Source organism: Ylistrum balloti, unplaced genomic scaffold, assembly GCF_031769215.1.
Source record: "Ylistrum balloti isolate Yb309-2 unplaced genomic scaffold, AGI_CSIRO_Ybal_v1 Utg370794, whole genome shotgun sequence".
Classification (NCBI taxonomy): Eukaryota; Metazoa; Mollusca; class Bivalvia; order Pectinida; family Pectinidae; genus Ylistrum; species Ylistrum balloti.
In genome coordinates, this window is record NW_026782463.1 from 961,249 (window position 1) to 982,834 (window position 21,586).

Sequence of the window (21,586 nt, forward strand, 5' to 3'; positions counted from 1 at the left end):
ATCTGTTATATGCCATCATTGCGAAGGAACACTTTCATCGACACAGATTTTGTCAGCCTTCCTGGCTCACTGTTTTGACTTTCTCTATGTGGAATGATTAAGTCAAGTCAAAACTACATTGAAAATCAGAAACAAAAGTAAGAATTTCATTAAATAATAAACAGGTAGATTTATACGTATCAATGGAACTGTAACACAAAAGTAACAAAAAAGTAAATAAGCGATGTTAGTTTTGACATACTTGGCATTTTACCCTGGTTAAATTAGCCATTGATTATCTGATGAAGCCAAAATCTACATGTTATACTATGTAACATATCTATAACTTATATCTGTACATTTTGTCACTTTCCTGAGAATACAGTAGTCTGGTCCATACTGTCATCATGACAAGAATCATAGGTAATTGAAACCTACTGACAGAAGATTTTATCGGTGTACAAATACAACATTAAGGTTCTTGACTTACATCATCAAATAATCAATAAATATCTACAGCAGGTCTTATATGATGTATCCATATTCTACTTCTTGCAAGCCAAAGATGGTGTTAGTTTTGAATACTAAGAAATAAATCTCATTGATTAAAATCTGAATTGAAGCTAAAAGTAGTGCTGAGGTTATAATAGTTAAGTTGAATACAACTGGTCAATTATGAACTTGCTAAAGATCGAGCACCATACCGTTTTTTTTTTTTTTTTTATGAATTAATCTCCATTATATACTGGTATTAATTCTTCCGATGTGAAAAAAATACCGTAAATCTCTGTGTATAGTGCACACTTTTTCAAGCCTTTTTTTTAAAATCTGACCCCAAAAAAGTACCTGCGCATTATACCCAATTGCGCACTATACCTGCAAATTTACGGTAGCAGTTATTACAAAGCATGAATCGTTATACTGTTACCATGGAACCGGTGAAAAAAGGAGATATCACTTAGGCACTGTAGAATAACTACAGAATCATTTAGATTTACCACTACAGAAAACCACAGTAAACAGATATTTGCAAAATTTATGTAAATACTGTTAAGGAAATCATACATGCATATTGCACTAGGACCTGATTTTGATTGAAATCAATATTTCAAATAATTTGTTGATTTAATTATGAATCTTTTCTAAGAAAATTTTACTGATGTCCCATTATATACACTGCATATAGAGAACTTGTGGAGGTTATCTACACACACAACAAAATAAATCTACTGATGTACACATACTTCAGGGAAGATACCTTCTTTCAAATTTCATTCCCCCAAAAACTAGATATGAAAAAAAAACAATTTGCAATATAACAAATGATAGACATTAGGAAGACCTTATGTAAACATACAAATATTTACCTTCAAATCATTGAGCATGTAATTATTGACCATAAATCAGGAAAGTTAACACTGAAAATTAATACATTTTGTAAATTACTTCTAAATACAAATACAATTATAACAATGTAGTGCATAATTTTGAAGACTTTAGGATATATGCTTACACATTACTATGTGATTAAAGTCCTCGTAAAAATGATACAGACAAACTGCGGTAAAAAGTCACTGATGCACCTGTAAGTTTGCTATAAAGGTAAGTGATTTACAGACTGATCTCCCTTGAAGTGTTTCAATAGTGTTATCTGTTCAATAGCGTTATCTGTGACTTAAAATGAAGCATTCTTATAAACATTTTTTACCGTCAATCCAGTATGGGTAAATCAGTTCAAAATGCCATTCAGAAAGATGAGATCGGGGAGAAAAGAAAAGAAATCATAAAGTAATGACATAGCATACATCCTTAAGTCAAATTTTCACTTCACACATACATGAGAATAAAAGACTAGACCAGGTGTATGATTATGGTTACGTACAATAGCCTTCACAACAGTAGGTCTGGAGTGACTTTATAATGCTGTCACAAACCAGCCTGTGTTTTTGTCAGATCATTATTTCCATACCAAGTTTCATTTGTGTTTGTGTGAAACTAATAGATTTTCTTTTAGTCATTGAAACAGCACTCTCTTCTATATGATAGGTTTAAATACTGTACTATTTACATTGCAATGTTAAATCGTGGTAGAAAATTCAATTGTGGAAGTCGATCAACAAAGACAAAACCTATTCACTATGTACTCATTTGAGGACATACATCTATATATACTGTATGTTGATGTCTTTAATGGTGTCATGGTAATGATAAAATGGAAGTGCCCTCAAAACTTTAATCAGTGACCATTGTAATTTCCATTGCCCATCAGAGGACCAAAGAGGGTATGAAAGATGACACCCCGTATTCAGGGTAGATAACTAGGACGTACCTAGGATGGTGGCGCAGGAATGTCAGTGATTAAAATCGAATGTGTCAAGTTATTTACATACATATACTGGAAAATAATACAACTCTATCTGCTACTATTGCACTCACTTCTATATGGTAACTAACCATGTTGCAATAAAATTTTCTAATTTGTAATAAAAGATTTAATTAAAAACAAAAAACAAAAACAACAAAACAGCCTTTTAAGCCATGACACGGACACTTAACATTTTAAGAACATGTTCATGGTTGTCACAGTATACTATACATGAGTGAAATCTCAATTTTATTACCTGGTCTAAAAGATGTTTAAATGAAATGTTCTGACCTCTCATTAAGTACTTTATAAAGAGTGCAGTTGTTATTATTACTATACTAAAATGATTAGAGTGAAATTCCTTCCCTTCATTTAAATAAAACCAACATACACAAACATACTACGGATTTCTAGTTTATCAAAATTCTAGCTATTATATCAGATGCAGCCCAAATATACAACCTTTTACCACCTGACATTGATAACAACATACAGTTACTACACAACTGCTACCAGCTTCATCTGTCACCATTATAATCTAGAACAAGTGAACCTCCAGGAGCCAAACATATACCTTAATAGGTAAGATCATTTAACATGAAATCTATAATTTTCATTTTTCACTTAAAAATCTGTAGTATATTAGAAAATATACTACATGGAATAGAGAAGTGTTCAGCACCATTTTCTTATCTCCTACAGACAAACCGAGTCCGTATTTCCTAAATACATCAGTTATCTCCACGGAGAAAGTAACCTCTATGGTACATCAATATCACTTGATAATATTCTTCAAAGAAATACTTTAGAAACAAAATGTTATTAACTATTTGTAGTATGATTAATACATATGCTTATCAACCAAATTTAGAATTCACATTTCAAACAAAAATTGTAGTCCTTAACAAAACGTCACTAATGGAAACAACTAATAGGCTAAACTTTGTGGTATGAACAAACCTGTCTTATCTACAAATATCTTACCTCTAATTAGTAACTAGTATGTTGTTGTTATGTCACAGATACACTTCTCATACCATGTTTATACAATATTGTTTACACTTCTCATACCATGTTTATACAATATTGTTTACACTTCTCATACCATGTTTATACAATATTGTTTACACTTCTCATACCATGTTTATACAATATTGTTTATAATATTGTTTATACAATATTATATATACACTTCTCATACCATGTTTATACAATATTGTTTATACACAATATTGTTTATACACTTCTCATACCATGTTTATACAATATTGTTTATACACTTCTCATACCATGTTTATACAATATTATATATACACTTCTCATACCATGTTTATACAATATTATATATACACTTCTCATACCATGTTTATACAATATTGTTTATACACTTCTCATACCATGTTTATACAATATTATATATACACTTCTCATACCATGTTTATACAATATTATATATACACTTCTCATACCATGTTTATACAATATTGTTTATACACTTCTCATACCATGTTTATACAATATTATATATACACTTCTCATACCATGTTTATACAATATTGTTTATACACTTCTCATACCATGTTTATACAATATTATATATACACTTCTCATACCATGTTTATACAATATTGTTTATACACTTCTCATACCATGTTTATACAATATTGTTAATACACTTCTCATACCGTGTTTATACAATATTGTTTACACTTCTCATACCATGTTTATACAATATTGTTTATACACTTCTCATACCATGTTTATACAATATTGTTTACACTTCTCATACCATGTTTATACAATATTGTTTACACTTCTCATACCATGTTTATACAATATTGTATATACACTTCTCATACCATGTTTATACTATATTGTTTACACTTCTCATACGATGTTTATACAATATTGTATATACACTTCTCATACCATGTTTATACTATATTGTTTACACTTCTCATACGATGTTTATACAATATTATACATAGAACTGCTACTTACAAATCAATACAAGAAAAACTATGAACATTATCAGTAACATATAATTTATAGGAATCCTGCATCAAAAATGTTAATCAGTATGCCATAAGTCAACAAGGAACATTTTTATTTCATCCTTTCAATCTCAATCTGTTCTTGTGATCTGTAGCAACGCATTAGCCCTAACAACTGATCATACCAACTTTATAGGCTACCATACATGTACAGAATAATTACAGGTGTCAAAGTAATATGTTACCTCGACATAGTTGACGGTCACACACTGTTTTACAGGTGACAGGTGTCAATAACAGTACTATGTCCCCTTGATAATGTAGACTGCCCAAGACTGTTTTACAGATGATAGGTGTCAATAGTACTTTCACGTTGACACTGTTGATGGTCCCAGTTTTACAGGTGACAGGTGTCAACAACAGTACTATGTAACCTTAGTACTGTATACTGTACCAGATGGTTTTACAGATGACAAGTGTCAAAAGCAATATTAGGTAACACTGATACTGTCAACATCAGTACTATGTCCCCTTGATACTGTAGACTGTCCAAAACTGTTCACAGGTGACAGGTGTCAAGAGCAGCACTATGTCACCTTGACACTTTAGATTGTCCACAACTTCTAGACACATGACAAGTGACATCAGAAGCTGTCTTACTCCATAGGACAAAACTGTTCACATTCTTTCTAAACCAGGATACAAATGTGGCTTATAAATGAAATGTGTGTCTATCACCATATGTATTATCAAAATTTCTGCAAAGTGGTAGCAGTTGATACAATAATACAGAAATTATTACAAACCTAGATAGCAACATTTAGTGATTAAATCAGTGATAAAGTTTTGACTCTGTTAACATAAAATACTGGTACACTGATGTCTATCACTGAATACAGAACTCCAAAAACAATAAATAAAACAATATTAAACAGGTGGCCACTGTTTTAGTGTCCTTTCATGGTTTACCTAGTCTGCTAAGACACTTATCACAACCCAATCACAAATACCCTGGTGTACAACAGATCTGGCTGGGTTTCACTTCACTAAAACAGGCCCACTATGTGTAAAACTAAAGAAAATTAAATACATAACTAGTAACTACCTACAACTATAAAAATGCACTTGGATTTGCTTTAGGATCTTTCTGATTTCTGTATCGTAGTGCGAGCCAAACTCCAATAATCTGAAACATAATACAAAAGTAATTATTAAAATCCTTCTCAAAGCAATTAGATCATTAGCATTTACGAAAAAAAGAACCCGCAGGAATTTTGGCGCTCACCATCACTTTCTGTTCGTTGGTTTCAGTTTAATTTTGATCTTTTCCATTGCTTTTTCCTTCGTTTAAATTCTCTGTTGTAATGACAGTTATAATATCTATGGTGAATAAAAACTTATATGTTTGAAAAATTCCTACTTACGACTCTCCAAATTGTCTGAAAGTTTGTCAGATTATTCCAAAGGAAGACTACATGTGAAATTTGAGAAACACCTCGCCTGGTCTGAAGGAGTAACAATTTTTATAATTCAAGACCCAAGACAGCTACATGTTGGCCTTCTTGTTTATCTCATGTTATCACTCTTAAAACTGATTATGTACCACTTGGGACAAAGGAAATCTATATTATCTAATAGGAAAACAATTCACAGAGATATAGCAGTGACAGCTTAACTGTCTAAATCAATGGTCATCCCTTTTTCAAAGTATGTATAAAAACGTTTCCAGAAATAGCATTAAAATGTTTAAGACGGACAGACGACAGATAAAGGGCGATTTACCAGGTATAGTAGTTTTATGACATAATACTGGACTATAACAACACAACAACAATCCATGACTGTCACACAGAACGAGTTATTCATAAATAGCATAAATACACACAACATTGTATATGAAGCCTCCCATGTTCTAAACCTATGTTCTTGCACTGATAATTACCCAACATGCATTTCATGCATCCTCTTAATGACGAGGTTGACAATTATTTTCAAAATTTTATCACAGACAGATGCTACTTGATCACTTCATTAAATTTTTCCTCTACAACCAATGTTACAATGCATCAAGATTTATTATCTTATGTTAACCGTTACAGAGCATTAGACATTCGGTTTGTTAGATGTCAATGTTCTGTCAGACGTACACTAAATTTGTACATTATGTAAACATGCAGCTAAACATAAGCCTGTATTAAGTTGTTATTGTTCTCTGTTTATATATAATTGGTCAGGGCAATCGTATATTTTTTGTTATCTACAGGTGAAAAAGCTGATTAAATTTTCTCAATGTTACTGCATTCTGGTTTTTATGTAATTACATCTGATTTCTCGTCAGGATAAATGCATACTTTTTGTTAACTACAGATAAAAAATCTGATTAAATTTTCTCAATGTTACTGTATTGTGGTTTTTATGTAATAACATCTGATTTCTCGTCAGTATAATCATGTACTTTTTGTTAACTACAGGTGAAAAAGCTGATTAAATTTTCTCAATGTTACTGTATTCTGGTTTTTATGTAATTACATCTGAATTCTCGTCAGGATAATCGCATACTTTTTGTTAACTACAGGTGATAAATGCAATAAGCCTTTCGACATGAACTACATTTTCTCCTCTAAATGATCTGCAGTGTCTTGTGTTACTAGTGATCCTACTATATAACAGGCTTTGTACAAGTAGTATAGCCACCATAATAACCGATAGTGAAACCACCCACGTGTATAGTGTTAGCTTGGGAGTTGACAGTTAGACACTAGGAAGGATTACTTTATACAGTGTTCAAGTGCAGAGGTCACTCTAATACTTCCTAACTAACTGTGGTTCATTAATATTGCTATGGTACGTGTATATAAAGACAGTTATCCTAATTCTATCAATAACAATTTGTAAACAATGTGTTACAAGAATGAATGTATATCAAATGATTTACACTAAAACATTTTTTATCATCAACAAACAAAATCAGTATTTTATACAATATCATAAATTGGTTTTATAGTGAGTTTTATAATCAATCCTGCCATCCATGTATCTTAATTTTTAACTTTCAAGCTGTTCAGTCACTTAATTTGTTATAGTATTGGCGGTAGTCTAGAAAACACTAATAGTTATCATATTTATAATGTAATACGATTTCAGCCTGTTAGGCTTGTGATCAATCAATATAAAGTATCAAGTAACTGGCACAGGCTGCTGACCTAAGAATGCATGTTGTAAATCAATACTGGGCTTCAACAACTTATGGATACGGATCATGTCTATTGTACAGCTGATGAGTAATAGCTTTGACTTGTGTGGTAATACATTGTCATATCATTCAGGGTAGGTTTCATCAATTCTTATCATTACTAATGTACTGAAACATGAATCAAGTCTGGACTTTATTCTATTTTAAACAAAGTAAACTATCGTAACAAATAATTTTTAGAAACTCTTAGTGCACTGAATGGAAATCTAGAAGATACACATCCTTAAAAAAATAAAAAATAAATTGGTAAGATTTTTTTTTCAATTTTGAAACAACAATGAATCCCATACAAAACAATGGAACATGAGCCTTACTGCTCACCTGTATATCTACAAGACAAATTATTACAAGATTCACTATTACCAAACTTGGCTAAAAAGAATTTCTCGAAAACAAAAACATCCAAACAAACAAGATTTTGAATATATTATTGTGAAAACTGACTCGTTCAGTATTTTATTCTGACTCTATGCCATGGACAGACAGATAATTAATTATCAAATGACTACCATGCTAATTACGGTGCTGCTGCAAATTGTAGTTTTAGAATAATTTCAACAAAATTTATAAATTTTTGTTTGTAGTGAGTGTAATTAAAGACTAATGTTCCAAGTATTAATTTTTGGTACAATTGCTCCCTATAAAACTGTAAAAATTGTACAAATTCCCACAGCCACGTGAAAAATTTCTAATCCTTCGATCTCAACTACAAGCCTTTGAGAAAATAATTGATGAATGATAGTTAAGACTACAGACATTGTACCATAGTATACATTCAAGAGCACTTTGTTCCAGTAGCATAGGTGGACCAAAAGTGGCATGTTCTGAATAATTCAACCATGAAAACCTGTAACCAACCATGACGATAAAAAAACTCTCTAAACAATTCTACCCACAAGACTCATAGCCATCACCATAATTAAAGCAAATTTTAGAGAACATAAAGTCATGCAATCAAATTACATTTGTAATTTCAAACACATTTTACACAAAAGTCATGTCTTCATAGGGAAAAGGTGCATGCTTTATCTTAATGAAAACTGACACTAGTTCACAATTCCTACAACGTAATGTTACATTATGCATTTCATATGTTTTTTGAAATCATTCAAATATCTCAGATTTACAAAACTGATTTAGGTGAGTGTACCTTCCCTTCCCTATTAATGTTTGATCTTGATTTCGTCATTTCAACAAGTCCCTAAACTTGTGGATGAGTCATGTGCTAGAAACTGGAGGAAACAGCTGTTTTTGCAATCTGACTCATTATCTGCTGTTATCTGTAGGTGATTTTCTGTCAATTGGATTCACTTGTGTACACTACATAAATATTATCCATACATTCACACTCTGTTATGTTGCTGAGGAGTTTGAATGATTTTGATTAATCAGAATTTGTTCAAATCTGATTTTGAAATCCAGGAAAATTAATATTTCTTAAGTGACTACAACTTGAAATAGATAAAGTACTTTGATCTTAGTTTGAATCCTAAATCTACAGTATATCAAACAGGACCAAAAAACATTACAGATTCGCGTGACTAGATTTCACGTCTTCAATCTTTGAAACAAAATTTTGTCATACTTTGTAACTTATAAACCATATCGTAAAACATGTTAGTTGCTACATGTACATAAATATATACGCGATAATACATGTACCATCAATCACAAAGAGGTACCAGGCCGAATCAGAAATACTTAGCACTTCTCTAGGGTTGATCTCAACTTTAACAGACAAATGAATGGAGAAATTCATTCTGAATTATCGAATTAACCTTTCAGCAAATTGTAAAATAGGTCATCATTATATTTCAAAGTTACATATTTGAAATATTGCTAACAACCCTAGAAAAGTCCTTGCATAACCACTGGGAAGAAAGCCACCGCCAGGAAGAAAACAAGACATTAGTGAAATACACCTAGGTGTATACAAACTTGTTAGTTTGACGCAAGTTAAAGAAATGAGCTTGGATTAGCTCGAGGATCTTTCTGGTTACGAAATCGGATTGTAATCCAAACGCCAATTATCTGCAAACGTGAAAACCACACGACACATCATGACAATATCTTATAAATTAATACACATAATGTATTTTTAATTCTGATCAACAGATGCTTATATATCTTATTCATGGATTGAAAGTCAAAAGATAAATGTAGCAGTCCTGAGTAGTTTACAGTCAATACTGGTTTATCATAGGGTAATTTCTAACTTACTACCAATGTCCAACAGTAATTTCAAAATTATCCGAAAACATTTTCTTTACATTTTATATACATGTTTCAAAGGAAGTACAAGGATTGATCTGGTCTCGTTCAATGCTGATGTATCAAGTTTATCCTTGAGCTTTGACGAGACAAATTTTGACATGAACCCCTTAAACACTTCCTCTTGATAATAACTTGGGTCACTTAACGCATCTTTGATTTCAACCATTAAGTACGATAAAACATACAAACTAATAGGTTTAGTAGATTCTGCAACATTTCAAACATTATTTTCTTTCTAAACATTCATGCAAATTAAACGACAAAAACTAATTTGGGTTAAAAAATCTTCTTCCTCCAGTGAAATTCACATAAAAATGTACAACATCTAAACTTTAAAACAACACAATTACAAATTTATTTTATATAATGAATTAAACAGTTTCATATCATTGCTTTACTCTAAGCATTTTGTTTCCCTCCACTAGTCTATCAGGTATCAGGAAAATTATGCAAAATATTTTTTAAAAATGAAGATAAGCAGATAATTTAAACGTGATTACAATGTTTAAAATGAAATCAGTGATAGAGTTTAGGACACGATAAAAAGGCATCAGACATACCTCTGTGAAGCTAAAGAAGAGGCCTACACCTCCAGTTATTTTAAATGCTGAGTGGATTTCATTTTGCAGTGCATTCAAACACGTCTGACAGGGACAGCTGGCTTGTAGATCAGCTGCAGTTATATTAAATGTTTTTGTACAGCAAGGTCCTGCATTACCTCCACTACAGCATTTAATCTGTAACAAAAAATCACACCGTTTGTATACATATCACATATACAGCATACAACAAAGCACATAGTGTCTATATACTTGTGACACATAAATATAAGCCAACAGTTGTGAAGTACCTGATGTGGCTCAAATCCCCTGATAGACCTTGAGAATCCTTGAAGTTGAAATATTTACTGTAACATAACCAGAATATCCTACCATAGTTTTATCTTTTTATTTGGTCTTTTAAAGTATTATATTTCTTCTTTCCCTTCTTCGCTTTTGCTCTTTATTATATGAAACTTGAAATAGTGATAATAATCTATAATTTTCACATCCATGGTTATCTACTGTCAGCTTCTTTGTTTTTCTGATCAGTCCCAAAATCAAAAGGGCACAAAAAAGGAACCAAAGGGAACCCATCTATGAAATTTGTGAAAGATCCATACAGTACTTCCCCAGAAATAATGATACCAAATTATGACTGTCCAAAACTTAGATGGCTGCCTATCAGCCATCTTGTCTTTCTGATAACTCTCGAAATGGACAATACACAACCTGGGACCAAGGTGAATCAATATATTAAATTGAAGATTGATCCATCAAATACTTCTCCAGAAATAGCAGTAACAATCTTTTACTTTGTAAATTCAAGATGGCTGACTACTGACCATATCATTTTTCAGATCAGTCCCCATAAGAGACATTTCACCAGTAGGGACCATAGGGAAAATTGAAATGGAAAGTGATTCATCCAAATTTTCTAAAAAGTAATGATAACAAGAGTTGTTTGACATAGGTGGATGTACAGACCCAGTATCACAAACAAAACATGATTTGAACACCAACACTATGGGCTACAAATACTGTAATAGTTTACTACATGTTATAACTGACATACTCAATGTCTTTCAATTCATATATCTTAATTAAAGTGAAAAGAGCAATGAAAACTTACCCCTCCACAGGGAGGGTGACCGCTTGGATCATCTCCAGGTTTGTTCCAATCCGCAAATCCACAGCAGTCAAATTTGAACTGGACTGAATCTTTGGTCTGGTTTGAAGCAAGTCTCCATCCATTTTCTGCAAACTGTTCCTGCTGTTTCTCATTGATAGCGAGACATGCACAGGCCAAGGAGAATTGGAGCAGGAATAACAGGAACAGTATGATCATGTACTGATACACATAAGGAATCTAATACCTCTAAAACTCACCTCCCTTAATGTTGTGTTGGTTAAATCATTATATGATATACATGTATGTATATGTGAATGCAAATTGAAGCCTTATTTAACCAAATAAGAAATCTGAAAATAAAATCTACAGTTCTACTTTGCTTGATAAATATCTACAAAACAGGATATGAACTATTTGTAGTTGACGGAGATGTCTGTACATTTCACTATTTTCTCTGTGGCAGTGTACCAAGTGGTGACAGTATATTAATATTACCTATTTTTCAACTCTGCAAACAATGAAAATAAGAACTTTGAATATTGCAATACAAAGTTCCCTGATTGCCATTATGTGTAAAATGTGCTGACTGAAATAATGAGAAATTTGGAAACTCCATATTTTTTATTAATACATAACACCAGTATAACATTGTCTTAGAAAGAATATAAAATTCATCAGTACAAGCTTAAATAAAGTCAGCTTGATAAAAAGGATACAAAAAAGAGGAGCACCTGGTGATGCTTGATTGCACCAATGAGACCAATGAGGGAAATAATGAACAGGAAAACTCCACAGGCAATGATCCCTCCAACCAAGGTCAAATTGGTCACTATGGCGACAACTCTACCATATGCTGCCACGCCAATCAGAATAAATGACACAAACTGAAAGTAAATATGAAATGTAAATTTTATTCTCAATAAATGTAAACATCTACTTCTTAAAAGTTTACAAGGCAAAAGGGACATAACATACAATGTTATGTTACTGACAACAATCCAGTTACACATATGCACCTTAAGTTGGCCAACAGTGAACACAATACCATGAATTCTGCCAATATGATTGATTTGTCTAAAACTCAGTGCTTAGATCTTACGAAAAAAAAAAAATATTCAAAGATACTACAATGACTTGAGCATAAGATCCATTTCACTTTTTTAATCTATTCTTCACTTTATTGAATATTAAACATAAGTTAAAGCAAATGCATGGATTGACATTGTATACTGTGCATTTAATATCTCAATGTTGTCGAGGTCAACACACCAGGATCAGTGCATTGACCTAAGATTCAGTCACATTGTTATAATTGAAAGAAATAAACAATCCAACCCTAGATAAATGGTACAAAGTCAAATATGTTTATCTGCCTATCTAGATAGATATGTGCAATAGTACAAACTGGTGAATTTACAAATATCCTAGATTTTTAGAATTTTCATAATAAAGGTAATGAGAATCATGTTATTCTGTGAAGAAAGTGACAGTACTCCAGGGAATAAAACAATATCCATGGATCTCACATTTTGCCTGCAGTAATAATGTTGTCTGAAGTATGGAAGCACAATGGTTACTTACCTTTAAGTGTACAATCAAATTGACAGATGTTACAGTTCCAAACTTTTAGAGTAATGATAACTCATTAGTATTATGCCTTCTACACATTGTAACTGGGAGGAGGAATCTTATAAGACTAGAACTATTTTTCCCATAGATAACTTATTCTTCCCCTCCCCCAAAGGCCAGTTGAAATTCAGTCGAAACTTGTTATGTTGAAATTCAAGGGACCATGGAAAATATTTCAATTTTTCCGAATTTCCACTCAAACTGAGTGTCCAAATAAGGTTAACGATATCAGTTTCCCGACTTTGATTAAGGCTATGATAGTATGCAAACAGCGTATTTTAATCCGTTATTTGAAATGGCAGTAAAGAAACAAATAAATTTCTACTTTCTACTTTTATTGTTTAATTCATCCTAACAACAAATTACCTTCATTTATATACATTTGTACTCACATCGTTCTGTCCCCCACAAGTGTACACTAACCTTACTAACCAAGCACATATACATCATATATCTTTATGGAATGACAATAAAAATGAAAGTTAAATTACGCTACAAGAAACAATGTATTAAGCTACAGATCAAACTTACATGACTTTAATATGGACAAGGGCAGTCAGAGACAGATAATGCCCTCCAATCGGGACAAAATTTAAGTATAAAAAATAACAATGGGCAATAGGAGAATTATGATTCTTGTACACTGCCCTCATACTCCATGACCTAGATAGGTCGAGATATCCTCAACAGAGATAACCAAGAGAGAAATATCATTCCAATATCTGAACCTTGTGTGTCGCGACATTTATCACAAAGGAAAAATTGATGAATGGATATTTAATGAATACATCTAGATAACTTAAAATTGATAAAGTGCATGATTTACTTTACTTTAACTATTAGGAAAAAAAAAAATTGAAGACAGATGCAAATCCCGAGATTTTGTTTGGATCCATTCCTATTTTGCATTAGTGTAGCTACTTTTTTTTTGCCATTTTTGAGAGAACCAAACATGCTTGAAAGGAGTATGTATGATTTGGGTCAAATTTGGCCCCCTCTTCAAATTTGATGAAATACCTATACTGAGTAAGGATAGTAACGTAATTAATGAATTGGGGGATTTTAGCATGTTTTCTTTCTCGGCGCATGCGTAGCGGCACTTCAAATATAGGTGTCACACCAGTATTTTTTAAGAGAAAAATGACACAAAGCATTACAAAAAGATTCTGTAACTTTTAATTATCATACAAATATGCTGCTTAATATTGATGTAATTAAATCACTTATGGAAGTTATCAACTAATGGCTTTTGCTAGCAAAGGCTTAAATTAAACTTTTAATATATTTACATTTGGTACCTTAGCAACGAATTATATCACATAGCAACGGCATGGCTATAAGATTTATTACTGGTAACAACATTTTCTATCGTCCGAACTTGTGTAATGGAAACAAATCATAGCATATGTGACATAATTATATGGACTAACTTTTTTTACAAAGGTATTATAATGCAAACATTTGGGAAGTGACAATAATTTCCCTAGCAACAGAATGTGTCGCATAGCAACAACAATACCTTATATTGATAACAACATTTTCTTTCCAGTTTCAAGATTTTTCTTCTGCTGTACTTAATGAAAACAAAATATTTCTCATGTTTTCAGTAGCTAAACTTTCTAATAAAGGTATCACAATATAGATATTAGAGTATTGATCAAAGTTGGTGCCCTAGCAAAGTATTCTTACACATGGCAAGAATATGACCTAAACTGTTATTTTTTTTTATACTGTTTCAATGTTTTTTATTGTACGTTATTTAATGAAAACAGATCATTATCACTTTACATGGACTAACCTTTTCTTACGAAATATGTATAATATAAACATTTTGATACAGATCAAAGTTAGTACCCTAGCAACAGAGTCTATCACATAGCATACCTGTAATTGTTAACATATTCTTTTCTGTTACAATATTTTTCCACTTGTTACTTGTTGAAAGCGAAACACTTATCACATAATTTCATTGGTAAAACATTTTTGTTATAAAGGTATACTAGTGTACACAATATAAAAAATTGATTATTAATCAAAGTGTACAACAAAGTCTATCACATAGCAAGAACATCACCTGAAGCTGTTATCGGTTTCTATTTTGCTTCATACTTCTGCACTGGTGCTTTTGAAAGCAAAGCATATTCGAAGCATATAATCAATGTATAACCTTTGGTTTTGTTCACAGAATTTAACAAACATGAAAATGAACAAGTGATAAGCGACTTCAAATTATATCTACTTTAAATACATATAGTGTTACAGTTTATTCCTCTGGATACTCCTCATCCGTGTCGGAATCTGTTGTTGGAATGTCAGCTGCATCAGCCAAAGACTTTGTCGAAATAGTCACTGCCCCAGATGATTTGCCTTGGAAGCGTTCATATCCTAGAAACCACAATGCACTTGCAATGTGGGCACAGCAACCGACCACTCTTGAGCCTACTTTACAAGTGCAGTACCAACCTTTGATGGGATCATCAGAGAGTGAGTCATACTCAATCCACAAAGAATGTGCTCTGCTGTTACAGTGTCGAGACTGTATTTTTAACTTGATCAGATTAGGGTTTTCTGAGAAGACCAGCAACTCATACAGTCCATCTTCAACACAGTGCTCCTTTGTATAACTTGGAGCCTGTTTAAGTTGATAAACTCCCATGGTGATGTTTCGTAAGTCATCCATGGAAAGTTTAGGGAAGTCCATCAAGTCTTCTGCTTCCAGCTTTTGATAAACAGTTCTCTTATTTAGTAAGTTGTTGCTTTCCAAAAATGCTTTCACTGTATTTGGTTCCTTGGACTTTGCAAGCATTGCCCTGCAATGTGCTTCTGATGTTGCGTCAGTTTTCACAAGTGGTTCTTTAAACCTGTTGATAAGAGCACAGATGATTCTCACAAAGTCACCAATAGAAGGGATCAGGGTATTTGGAACAACTTTGTCAAACAGTTTCCATTGTTTTATCCTGCCATTCACGCTTTCTACCACCCATCTGACTTTTGTGACTAAACGTGAAAGGTTCGCCTCTTCGGTGCTGTGCTGCTTGCAGCCTTTCTGAAGATAGAAGGGCATTTTCACATCGAAACCTCGGTCTTCTAAAAACCTCACAGCGTCCCTAAACCCCCTGTCTACAATGAATATGTCGCCGGGTTTGAACCACTTGCTAGCTTCCTCATTTGCCTTAAGCATGTGTTTTGTAATGGAGGCATCGTTGTTTGAGCCATCAGCCAGGTAAGGTCCGAGCACATCCAGAATGTAGCCATCTGTTCCTACAAGCATCATTGGTTTAACGAGTGGTCTGTTCTTGTGCATAGAATAGGACCTCCTTTGGAATTTGTAGTCTGCACTCTTCTGGATGTAAACATAGGTGCCATCAGCAACAACAATAGCCTCGTTTTCGCCTGGTTGGAACAATGATTTTGCTATATTTGTAGTGTGGTTTTGAACAAAGTCTCCATGAGATATGTGTTGAAATCCAAGGTTATCTGGTACAAAATCTTCCACTAAGGCATTCCTTGTGCTGTCACTATACGCTGGATTTGTGAATATGTTAAATGAAATAACACACCAATTAACTTGTTGGACAATCCACTACGTAATTTGAAGAGAAACACAGCTAGACATGTCCGGATTGACCTAACTGCTGAATTATTAAGTGATGTCAAATGAGTGACAATTTCGTCAAACTGCTGTTTGGTAAATCCTGTCAATGTTACATAATCTTCATTGGTTAAAAATGATGGCACATCGAAATTCAAATGTCCAGAATGTGTAGACAGCATCCTTCGAACTCCGGAGAGAAGACCTGTAATATCACTTCTTGAAAACCAGTCATTTGATTTCTTGGTTCCAAGTAATGCCAACGCATTTTCATTCAGATAATTGTTCTCAATATGGCTCTCACAACATCTACTATGGGGGTGTATGAATATACCACATACTATGAAGGCCTGAGTAGATCCTTGTTGTGGGATGTTGGTTAAATGGTTTCTTTGGTTTGCATCTTTATGACATACAATACATGATTTATGAGATTTTGATGTTGCGGGAAGGTTCAAATTAATAGTTTTAGGACTCGACAGTGTCTTTTTCTTTGGCGGCTGAGAAATGTACTCGTCATCATTAGTATTTACAGGTGTCTGGTGAAATATTGGAAGACTCCTATACACTCGTGCCGTACATGTCCCGCATATCATGTCATTGCTACTCACGTCCCTGCCAACACATCGCTCCACATATCTTTTAAAGGCCACGCCAGGTGGGATATGCCTTCTGGAATTTGGTTTACACCTTTTGAAGCACAAGCAACATGGGATGTCTTTTGGCATCTGGAAAGAAATATTTGATAAGTATATTAATACTTTATACCAACCATATGAATCACGGTAACGTAGAAAAGTATAAAAAGAATATATAAACATAAAAGTGACAACTTTTTATGTGGAACTCAAAAGAATGTGTGTTCTATACATTGTATAAGAAATTAAAAGTTGTAAACATAGATATTATATTCATATTTAAATTACATAACATATTTTTGTCATAATTGATCAATAATTACACATTATTTAGTGAATATGTTGTTAAGTTTTTTACAATGAAATTAAGAAAAAATAATAAAAAGGAACAGGCACCAGCACAACTGTAACTCACACAAATGTCGATAAATGTTTGTGAAATATGGATTGTCAACAAGATTTGAACTCACAGTTTAATTAATATTACAAATGTTATTTTCTTAATGTGAAAAAAATAAAATGTTGCTAAGCACTTTCAAGAACAGACTACATGGTTGCATTTTAAATTAAATTAAGAATAGGTATTTTTTTATTTGAAATCAAAATAAATAAATAAGAGTTGTCAACAGGATCTGAAGTCAGAGCTTAATTAATTACACAAATAGTTTTAATTAATGTTAAAAATAATAATGTGTTGCAAAGTTCTCGCTAGAAAATATGTATTATAGTTTTGTATCTTAAATTGAATATAAAAAAAAAATAAAAAATAAAAAAAAAAAAATCAATGGTCATCAGGATTGGATCCCATAATTGCGGTGCTTATGCTCCTGAGCCAACCCTCACACCACTACACCACGGAACAGCATATGCAACTGGAAGTTATTTTGAAAGTATATATACACCGACTATGTTGGCTTTCTCTCTGGCTGTTTCCAAGACAATGAGTATAAATAGATGCGCTCTTTCATTTCTATTTTTCCTTAGTTAATAAAACGAATATTTTTCAGACAGAAAGAAGACATTTTCAGTGGACTTCAACAAGACACACAGTCTCTGTTGAAGTTTATAATGAATTACTCTTGAATTTATTGTGAGCTCGCCTTCAGTCCAGACGACACTTCACCGTTTGTTCGGCGATCAACATCGACAACATTCAAGCTGGGCTTGGCAGCACAGAATAATACTGTTTCAGAACTTTAAAAAGTATTGAGATACCTTTAAATAGATTTTATTGTTAATAAATGACATTTGAATAAATTTTTTAACAAACATCACACAAAGTTAGTGGATTTTTTGCCGTCTACCTGTATTGGGGCATCTGTCAACCAGACGTAAAACTGATGATGCAATCAAGTGTTGCAGACGTCCGATGAATAAAAAAAACTATTCATTTTTTATATCACATCAGTTAAAAATTTTTGCTAACAAGAACAAATCTTACCTTTCTTGGTTGTGAAAAATTAAGGAATTGTTGGTTTTAACTCCATCATTTGAGTGTTTCTGCTGCAGTAAACAAAAATATCGATAGCGGCGACGTCCGTTTTCCGTGTTCCGGACCATATATTACACGCGATCTTGCATCAAAATGCCGAAAAATAATTTTAAAAATTAATTTTTTAATATGAGCGCAGTCTTGAACAAGTTTTTCCTTTTAACACAATGACTTTATTAAAATTTTTATTTTGTAGCATCAATATGAAACTTGTTCAAGCCTGCGCTCATGGTAAACTTCAGTAAAATGTACCCACGAAATCGGGGAAATCACCGATTTTCGTGTTTTTTGTCAATTTTCAAACAGCTATATTAAAAAATTGGTGATATTTTTTAAATCTTGAAAACAATTCTAGAATCATGGACACTTCCATTATTAAATGTCTTCACTCTTTTGATTTTCTGAGACAGTTTTTCTCAGTAAAATGTTGGGGGTACATAGGTACCCAAACCATACATACTCCTTTTAGTCAACTTTTTAGTGAGTGAAATATTTTTTGATCCGATATTTTACTCAGGATGCCAGCTAAGTAGTTCTTTTAGGGACTGACATGGTTAGATTATAGGTATTGATTGAGGAACGCTTCCACATTGTTACATCATAAAAATTGTTTTTTCAAACCATTTTCTTGTTGAATTTGTTATTTGACTAAATGGGTAGTATAAACATGGTAATAACTACTTAATTATCTGTATAATGACCTCATCTAAACCAACCATTTGCCTAAGCCGGATCCCGAGTCCTGACCAATAGTATACCATTAATTACCTAGGTAAGGAACAATCGGCCATGTACAAGTGTGCTCCCAAGCATAGCGGTCAGTGAGGATTACCTTGAATTGGCTATCACTAGTATGATAACTGGGCTGTGTACTCACATAGCTAGGCCTTGATTATGTGGCCAGGTGGTCAGCATTTCCAATCTGACAAATATAGCAATGTTACTTATAACCTACCTAGTGGGATCTCTGAAATAGGGAGATTTTCCCAATTTTGATCCATACGATCGGGAGACGGGGATGGGGAGAGAAAATCAGGAAACTCCTGACTGAATTGGAAAAGTTGGCAGGTATGCTTAAAGTAGCTTAACTTCATGCAGAGTCAAGGAATGAAGACCTTTCCATGTCAGTGACCCTGTGAAGGTACCTAGAAGCCACAAGCATTGCTGTTATTAAATTCTAAAAGGGGAGTTTTTTTCACTGATGAGTCTCTAACCCTGGTTTAACATTTGCCAACATTCTTACCTTCTTGTCCAGCCTAATAAAGATAAACCTATAATACACCTAAAACTGCTTCTTATTTCCTTTAAAAACCAATTTTACAGCGACAACTAATATTTACATCTGCATGTTTCTCTCTGTCATTATCATAATGTTGGAAAAAGCTAAGGAAAACTAACCAAGTTCAGTTTAGTTTAAGTTTGATGCCTAATCATTACAATCAAAATTCTAAAAAAAAAAAAAAGGAGAAAAACAAACTTTCTGCAACTTTTACGAAGTAAATTCGTACATTTCGATTAAATTATTAACATAATATGCAATTCAATTATTATCTAACAAGTTAACACATCCATTACTCATGGTTAATCACTCAATACCACTGATGAAGTGGCATTGCATCAACATTTAATTATTTTATTCTTTGATATTCATAGGCACAGAATCTTTCTAGAATCTATACGATAGGTCCCACATATCATGTTTTTAGTGTCAGTATCATATTTTCCCTATGGGTCTTTGTCTAATATTATACGTGTGCACAGCTGTGGTGTTTGCCAATCACGAGCAGCTCTCGTGGAAAATGTATCTAAGCCTGGACATTATTGACGAATAGTCAGCATCTATCGTTAAATATCGTATCGATCGTTTGACAATAAAAACTGTTGGACATACAAATGAACTTGGCCGAATTTCACAGCCATTTATGTAAAAGTCCATTCTGAATAACAACTGACACATGGCTATTTACACGTAGACCGGTGTTATGTCCCGAGGCCTGATAACATTCAAGAACACAATAGAATATTCAATACATGTCTATGCAGACTTTTTCAATTAACTAAAATTACAGTAGCGAGTCTATGTTTTTGAATATTTCAACTCTCTAAAATGAATGAACTTACTATATATAACACATTCAAGGCTGCCAATGCATTCTTCGAACATTGAAATCCTCCGCACACCATTTCTGCTGTAGATGTATGAACGTCGACCGATGAAACCTTCTCCGTTGTTGGAGACACGACAGCAGGCGCAGTGCAATGGCGAATAATCAGGTGATTTTAGGACTAGACGCAGTTTCGTAATATATATAAATAAACATGTTGCGACATTCACTTCTATCACAGTACCAATAGATCCGATAAAAAAGACGTAATAGTAATATGAAGGATAATGGTTGATAAAATCATACAGAAAATTAAGCCTTTGCTGCTTCCTCTTACTTTCGTATTTAGACCTGTCAGACGCAAGGGTTCGACGCTCAACAGGGAAACATTTTTTCAATCTTTCAGTAAGCTTAAACTGCTGAATAATAAAACTGTTAAGATCATAATAATTCTTTTCCTATCACATCTATATGTATGTACATTAAGAAAATTTCAAAACTGACATTCATAGTAATTTTTACATAAATTTGTATTAGATAAATATAACCAGAGACATATATAACACATGTGTTATATATGTCTCTGATATAACC

The 21,586-nt window shown here is 32.9% G+C and overlaps 2 protein-coding genes across 3 annotated transcripts; both read right to left on the minus strand.

Annotated features, from left to right (window-relative positions):
* Positions 1-3,589: 3,589 nt before the first annotated feature.
* Positions 3,590-21,105, minus strand: LOC132558512 (tetraspanin-13-like). Of its 2 annotated transcripts, none has more exons than XM_060223079.1 (5): positions 21,009-21,105; positions 12,253-12,420; positions 11,537-11,755; positions 10,426-10,602; positions 3,590-5,524 (listed from the first exon to the last, which is right to left on the minus strand). In XM_060223079.1, the coding sequence occupies exons 1-5, from the start codon at positions 21,069-21,071 to the stop codon at positions 5,450-5,452; spliced, it is 702 nt and encodes a 233-aa protein (XP_060079062.1). In that variant the 5' UTR covers positions 21,072-21,105; the 3' UTR covers positions 3,590-5,449. The 2 variants fall into 2 exon arrangements, with proteins under 2 accessions (XP_060079062.1, XP_060079063.1); XM_060223080.1 differs by lacking the exon at positions 3,590-5,524 and adding an exon at positions 9,548-9,622.
* On the minus strand, positions 14,340-16,658 carry LOC132558509 (uncharacterized). Its single transcript, XM_060223076.1, has one exon. The coding sequence runs from the start codon at positions 16,467-16,469 to the stop codon at positions 15,429-15,431; it is 1,041 nt and encodes a 346-aa protein (XP_060079059.1). The 5' UTR covers positions 16,470-16,658; the 3' UTR covers positions 14,340-15,428.
* Positions 21,106-21,586: the final 481 nt, after the last annotated feature.

Bases quoted from the DNA above. Each gene is read 5' to 3' on its own strand.
- LOC132558509 (XM_060223076.1), bottom strand. From the start codon at position 16,469: ATGCACAAGAACAGACCACTCGTTAAACCAATGATGCTTGTAGGAACA.
- LOC132558512 (XM_060223079.1), bottom strand. From the start codon at position 21,071: ATGGTGTGCGGAGGATTTCAATGTTCGAAGAATGCATTGGCAGCCTTG. The intron at 10,603-11,536 runs GTAAGTTTTCAT...TTTTTGTTACAG, and splicing joins GTCACCCTCCCTGTGGAGGG to ATTAAATGCTGTAGTGGAGG. The intron at 5,525-10,425 runs GTATGTCTGATG...ATTATGTTTCAG, and splicing joins TCTTCTTTAGCTTCACAGAG to ATTATTGGAGTTTGGCTCGC.